Genomic DNA, 7,078 nt, shown 5'->3' with positions numbered 1-7,078 from the left:
GAACCATCTGTCTTCTCGGTCCAAAATATGAACATTTTGGTCCTCAAAGGAGTGTCCCTTATCCTTGAGGTGTAGGTGGACAGCTGAGTCCTGTCCAGAAGAGGTGGCTCTCCTGTGTTGAGCCATGCGTCTGTGGAGAGGTTGTTTGGTCTCTTTTGTGTTAGGTTTTATGATTATGTTCTGCTGTACAAGATCTGTACTTCTATGGATTCTGCGGTTCTCTAGTAGATCTGTTCTCATGTGTTTCTGTAGTTGTGTTTTCATTCTTGTGTTCAGTTCTGTTCCCTGTGTTTTAGTTGTGATTCTTCTTCAGTGTTGCCTCCTGTGCCTCCCTGTGTTATCGGCCACCCTCTCCCTCAGTCAGTACTTTTCCATGTCAGTCCGCCACACCCATCTACACCTGCTTCTGGTTTGTAGTCAGTCACTTGTGTCCAACTTCCTCATCAGCCCCAGCCTATAGATTTTGTTCCGTTGAACTCATTGTTGAATTCATGCTACATTCAGGTCTCCTCCTTGTGTCTTCCTGCGATCCTCAGTGTTTTTTGTGAGTTTTTTTGCTGCCACATCAGCCTATATATATATATATATTTTTTTATTTTTTCCCCGATTTGTGTCTTTTTTGGAAGTGAAATCAGTGGAACAGTTATTAATTTAGACATTTGATGTGAAATCATTGTGCAGTACTTGAGAATCAGAATGAAGCTCAAAATATTGGTAACATTTGAATGATATTTGGAAAGAGTGTATGCCTAACAGCTTGACCCAGTTGTACGTAACAAAACATACAGAGAAGTTATTTACAGGTTGTTTTCACCTGTAGACATAAGTTATGATATTTGTGGTAAAAGAATCCTTATGAATAAAATCTACCGACGTATAAAGTCACTATTTATGCAAAACACGTGTGTTACTGTCCTTTGCTTTAATAATGGTTTGGATTTGGATTCCTCTGTTAATCCAACAATAACTTTATTCTTGTCATTTTTACTTTATTCTTGAAAAACTACTTTGATTTTGATTGTTAACATTTCAAATTTAGTTTTGAAAAAATTTGACTTTATACTGAACATTTTGACCTAAATTTATTACATAATACATCAAATCTTTTTTTCTTTTGATTGACTCAAATACACTGTAGTACACTCTTCTGTCAATTACTTCTCAGCTGTGATTCTTACCATCTTCTAAATCTAAGAGACTGCTGTTGCTGTCAAACCATCAAAAACTCAGCAAAATTAGTAACACACAGACAGATTTTACCCTGTGCATAGTATGTTAGTCATGTCTTAAATAGTGATTATTGACAAGAATTTTGGTTATTAATATTCTAAATTTGCCTTTTTTTCATTCAGGTGAAACTGTGGAAAAACAACTTTGCCGTGATGCCATCCTTCCTATGCCCACCATCTGTGAGGTGCCTTGCCCCAAGGACTGTGCACTGAGCCCCTGGACTTCCTGGTCCCTCTGTTCTCATACCTGCTCTGGGAAAAACACAGAGGGCAAGCAGACCCGGGTTCGCTCCATCCTAGCGTATAATGCAGGAGAAGGTGGGAAATCCCATGCCGTGCACCACGGGAACAAAGCAATCATGAGGCACATTAATTAAATTAAACAGATATACTTAGAATGATTGATGGGAACCATTGAGCTAATGAGCAGTTCAGCGCTACCTGATAAGATCAATGATATTGACCATGACCCCAAAAGAGATTTACACAAACATCAGTAACTGCTTTTACAATCAAATGGGACATTTGTGTAGTATCACAGTGACCCAATTGAAAGTCCTGTTGGTTGTTTTACGTAAAAAATTATGGTAAATCTGAAAACCAGTCAATGAACACTGATGGGCCACAGTATCATGCATCTATTTCCACAGTGTTATTCTTCATCTATTCTGCTTGACTGAACAACGGCCATTTATTTAAACCAAGCTGTCTTGTGCACAATGGTGAGGAGTCGAAAAAAAGCATCAAATGCCATGAGATAAAAGTTGATTTTTGTGCCTGATGAAACTGTTTGGCCTCAGTTCTAAACATTATAGCTACCCTATGCCATCCTCACATGGAAGCATGGTGGTAGCAGCACCATGCTGTGGAGGGTAATCACTTTTTCCTTATTATTGTTTTCTGAAAATGTCATGAAAATTTGAGGGATCTTGTGCACAGACAGACAGATACTATCAAAAACATAACCTCCTTGGCGGAGGTAATGACAAACAGTAAGAGGCTGTGAATACTTTTTGAAGCCAGGGTATATGTAAAAAACAAAACAAAACAGGAATTTAGAGGAAAGCTTTTAAATTCTATAAGGAAACATTAGGAAAACAAGCACATGTCCAGACTTGATTCTACTGTTTCACTCTGCTCTCAATGCATCGCTTGCCCTACAATCTGCTTTTAGGTTGGTTTAAGTAATCAATCCTTGCTCACTCATGCAGAACAATTGAGGACTGGTTCAAAACCTTGGCTAAAATGCATAAATGCATTAATAAGAACATGTTTGTTTTTTTTACTAAAAGTCCTTCAGAACTTAAACATCCCTTTTGTTCCTCCTTCATCTGCATTACTGTTCTGTCTTCTTGTGCAGTAACTGCTAAAGTTGTGGCATGGGTTACAGTTATGCAGGGTAAGAAGTTAATTCAAGCCTCACTTTATTGTAAAAAATACTAGCTATAAAAATTATACACAGATTGGTGTTTTCTTTACTCCTCTTCAAGGTCCTACATTGCTGTCACAGATTCAGCCAACATTCGGTATATTCATTTTTGATGTTCTTAGGAAATAGCTGTGACTTTTGCTGATGTAGTTTGTACAAGTAGTCTCCATACGTTTGGGTAGAAGAAAGTAGAATTTTTTTTTGTAGCAAACTGCTGGTCTGACAAAATACTTCTAGAGTACCAGAAAACAACAACAACAACAAAAACAGTCAACTATCATTTAAGATTTAATGTTTAAGACTCTCAAACCCAAGCGGAGCAAGTAGGGTCTGTCTACAGAAGAGGGTCTCTTGGGTAAAGAACGACCAATTAAGCTACCAGGAAATGACTCCGGCTTCGTCCATATGGGTTCAGGTTGCTGTCAGTGTCAGAACACGACACAGGCTTTTTACTACTTATTGACTTTTTTATATTTAGAGCAGAGACTTTGCTGCAGTATCATATTGTAAAGTTCCTGCATACAGAAAGATAAACCAGAGATGACCATTTATAGGAAATTTCAATGACATGATAACACTGAGCAAGAAATCCTGCAGTTTCATGTAATTTTAAAAGAAAAGCAAACATTTAAAAAACACAATTTTTAAATATAATTTATTGAAAATATTATTACTGCTGCTGCCTAAATAATATCATGTACTGCTTAATATTATTTTGTTATAGGTATAACATTGTTAGCTATTTCCTGGACTCCGGTACAGATTTTAAATTAACTTGTGATAAATATAATTGTAAATAAAAATGTTAAGAACAAAGCTAAGTTTTAAAATTTTTATGACAAGTATTGAGACTAATTTTTAAAGATTTTTTTTCTTTACAGAAAAAAAGGGTTTTGGCACATAGTCAAAAAGAAACCAACAAACAAAAAAAACTTTTCATCTTTTCTTATCAACTCCACAAGAAATATGCAAGTGGCAGATTAAACTAAATGTTAGCACCACATCAATTTATTTATAATTCTAAAATAATTGAGTTTATTGTGTAGAATATTAATTCTCTGCTCTTTGTGAAGTAACATTAGAGCATCACAAGTCAATGTTAGTTAATAATTAGCTGGATTAATAACCTCCTTAGCCTGCAGTAGGGTGTATACCTTTCACCTGCTAACATGCTAGTAGTCTTGTAGGTTGTTGCAAATGTTTGTTTTAAAACAGTGTTGCCTTGAAAACAGGTGTTGCTCTATGGTAGACAAGCTATGACTGACATGGTTATTTGCCAAATGAAAAAAATAAATACCCCCTGTTATCTTGTTTTTATGTATTTAAACCATGGGAACAGTATGACAGAAAACTTTAGTAGTTTTGACACCAACCTTTTTACACCATGCTATACACGGAAAATGGAAACAGAGTAATAAGGTTATAATAAGATAATTCCCACATGGTTTATTTGCGAGTTCTACTTGTTCTAGGTTCAGGAGATTTAAGTCTGGTTTTGTTCCCCACAAACACTTCTTTTTATAGTTTACTCTTGTAAATGGATCTACTCATAGAACGCAGGAAATTAAAATATGAATGAAAATTCATATTCATGAAAATATGAACTGTTGTTTCAAACTCTCCTTTGATCTCATGTCTTTAACCCTTTTATATCAATCTCTCGTGCCAGATCTGAAACTATATGTTTGTCAGTACTTCACAGTGACACTTTTCCATTGTTCCTCAGGAGGAGTCCAATGTCCCAACATCAGCACACTGCAAGAAGTCAGGAACTGCAATGACCATCCTTGCACTGTGTACCATTGGCAAACTGGCTCCTGGGGTCAGTGCATAGAGGATTCCTCCATCCCATCCACCAATGCCTCTGTGGGCCGAATACGTGGCGATGACGTATCTTGCTCAGTGGGAATGCAGACTCGCAAAGTCATCTGTGTCCGCGTCAATGTGGGCCAGGTTCCTCCCAAAAAGTAAGATTTCTTATCTTACTTTCTTATCTTACTTTCTTATCTTTCTTATTTCATTACATACAGATATAATGTAATGTATATAATTGAGACATTCAGATGTACAACTTACCTAATACCTCTGTTCTCACATGGACTTAACTTCAAGCTACGTATTTTCAAATTACCTTTTTTACTACTCAGCAAAATCAGACCAGAAGAGTTGGAGAACTTCACACTTTTGACTGAAGTGCAAACTGCAAGATAGTTCAAGGATTTCCAGACCCAAAAACAATGCAAAGTTTTGTGTCTGGTCAGACACCCTTCGAGCAGGATGATGACCCCACTATGTTCTCCACAACCGATTGGAATGTGGCTGGATCAAGACAGATTTAGAAATTCTTCTCAGTCTGAAAAGAATCATGACACTGCTCTAGTACTCACAAAAAAGTTTTTTTTTTTTTGACCTTTGCAGCCGGGTTGTCATCCAGTGTGAAGAGGGCCTGAGGCAGTAATTATCAAATCATCTACATTGTAGAGTTGCAATGCAATTCATCTCTGCACCATTCGTGTTTTTTTAACAGCATGAAATTCTCTAAAAATTGGTGTTTATTAATTCTGCCTTGTTTCCTGTTTTTTGCTTTTGAAGTTTGAAGTACAAAGGGACAGTGTTAAGATATGTTAATTATTGATTATTTTTAAATTGTTACTTATCAGTTATTGTGCTTTTTAAAAATATTGTCTTTTATTATGTTGTGAATTTCTTTTGGATTTTGTCTAACATGGCTAGTTTTAATATAGTCTGGTGCTATCTTTGTTGAAGCCTAATTTTTATTGTACATGAAGTGGTGATAGTGATATAATACATAATTGTTTGTTTACAATGGATATTGTTTTAAAACCTATATTCTTGTATGAAAGCAATGGAAAATTTTAAAGATGCTTTTAGCGGCTTTTGGTCGTTAGTACAAAAGGAGGAGCGTCTTTGATCTGCAGGCTTTCTTTGCATCTTGTTCATTTTGCCATTTGGTCCCAGGGTTGGTGTGCTGTTGCTGGTGTCTGGTAGAGGTGTTTGCTGATAGGCTGATGAGCAGCTTGCCAACTGTTTTAAGCATCTGGTTCTTTTTCCTTCCCTGGGGGCATCTGCAGGGAGCATGAATTATCTGTTTATTTATTCAACACAACAGTGGCATTATTCTGGCAGCAGAGCAGTATTATTCAGGCAAGCCCTTCCAGCCCCCATGCTGAGTATGGAAACTAATCTTGCTATTTATTCCTGCACTTACTTCTAAATCTACTGTTTGTGGTGATTTGGTTTTTTTTCCTGTGTTTTGTTTTATTTCTGTTTTAGTTTATTGGTTTGTGTTTAGTTTCTGTTTTCTTGTTTTTTCACTTTCTCATTCCTCCTCAGTCTATTTCTCTCTCTGCATTCCTGCCACGCCCACTTACACCTGTCAAAGCCTGCTAATCATGTCACCTGTCTTCACTTACCTGATTATCCTTAGCACTTTAAAACCCGGTCATTTCTGTCTGTACTCCGCTGGTCCATTGTCATTGTTTTGCCTGTTGTCTTGACGTCTGTTCCTGGTTTTGTTGCTCCATGTCCATGTTCCGTTTGTCTTTTTGTTTTGCTGCCACGTCAGCTGTTTGTTTTCATTTTGTTTCTTTAGTTTAATAAATTAGTTTTCGTTCCTCTGATTATGAGTCTGCGTTCTGGGTTCGCCATCGTCTCCTGACAGAATGGACCAGCCAAAATTGAATCCTGCAGACTCCCCTGTCGGCGTAACCCTCACTCCTTGGGACAAAGTCAAGATCCTGGCCGAGTTACGGGAGGAGCACCCGCTCGCCTGCCTGGAGGAACCTTGGTCTCCTGCGGTGATTCTTCCCCGGATCCGTGGCAGCCGTCGCCGGAAAAGAGCACCGGCCACGGCAACCATCACAGCTTCTCCGGTGAGACGGTCTGCTCTCACCACAGCCTCTCCGATGGGACGGACTGTTGCCACCACGTCTACTCCGGTGGGACGGACTGTCGCCTCTCCTCCTACCTCCGAGAGTTTGGTCGACAGCAACACACCCACAGCTTCTTCAGCCCACTTCTTGGTTTCTCCTGACATGAGCCACTTTGTCGCCAATATTACAGCCTCCGGACTTCCACCCACCGAACTTTTGGACATTTCTTCACAAATAAATAGACTGCTCACCTCAACTGCCACCAGCACAGACCCCAAACACAATCTAGTCACTTCCAATATCATTGATAAAATCCTCTTGTCTCATCCTGGTCTCCTCAGTCTGGCCCACTACTCTAACATCTTCACAACAGTTTCTAAGTTAAAAGGACAGTTAATTAATTCACCCACTTATTGCCAGTCAGATATCACAGTTCCACCTGCAGTGCCTTCATCCCCATCTCCTGACCCGCCTGTAGCATCTTCAGTCTCTTCAGAGCCACCTTCACCTCCAGATCACCCGGTCAC

The 7,078-nt window shown here is 38.5% G+C and overlaps 1 protein-coding gene across 2 annotated transcripts in view; it reads left to right on the top strand.

The window, feature by feature from the left end:
• thsd7aa (thrombospondin, type I, domain containing 7Aa) overlaps window positions 1-7,078 on the top strand; it is a 119,724-nt gene that overhangs the window by 79,127 nt on the left and 33,519 nt on the right. For both annotated transcript variants that reach the window (XM_017430699.3, XM_037975817.1), the window contains exons 7-8: window positions 1,353-1,547; window positions 4,385-4,625. In XM_017430699.3, coding sequence (XP_017286188.1) covers window positions 1,353-1,547; window positions 4,385-4,625 — 436 coding nt within the window. The remainder of the gene's footprint in view (window positions 1-1,352; window positions 1,548-4,384; window positions 4,626-7,078) is intronic.

Source organism: Kryptolebias marmoratus, linkage group LG5 (assembly GCF_001649575.2).
Source record: "Kryptolebias marmoratus isolate JLee-2015 linkage group LG5, ASM164957v2, whole genome shotgun sequence".
NCBI lineage: Eukaryota > Metazoa > Chordata > Actinopteri > Cyprinodontiformes > Rivulidae > Kryptolebias > Kryptolebias marmoratus.
This window is presented reverse-complemented; position numbering and strand designations above follow the sequence as displayed.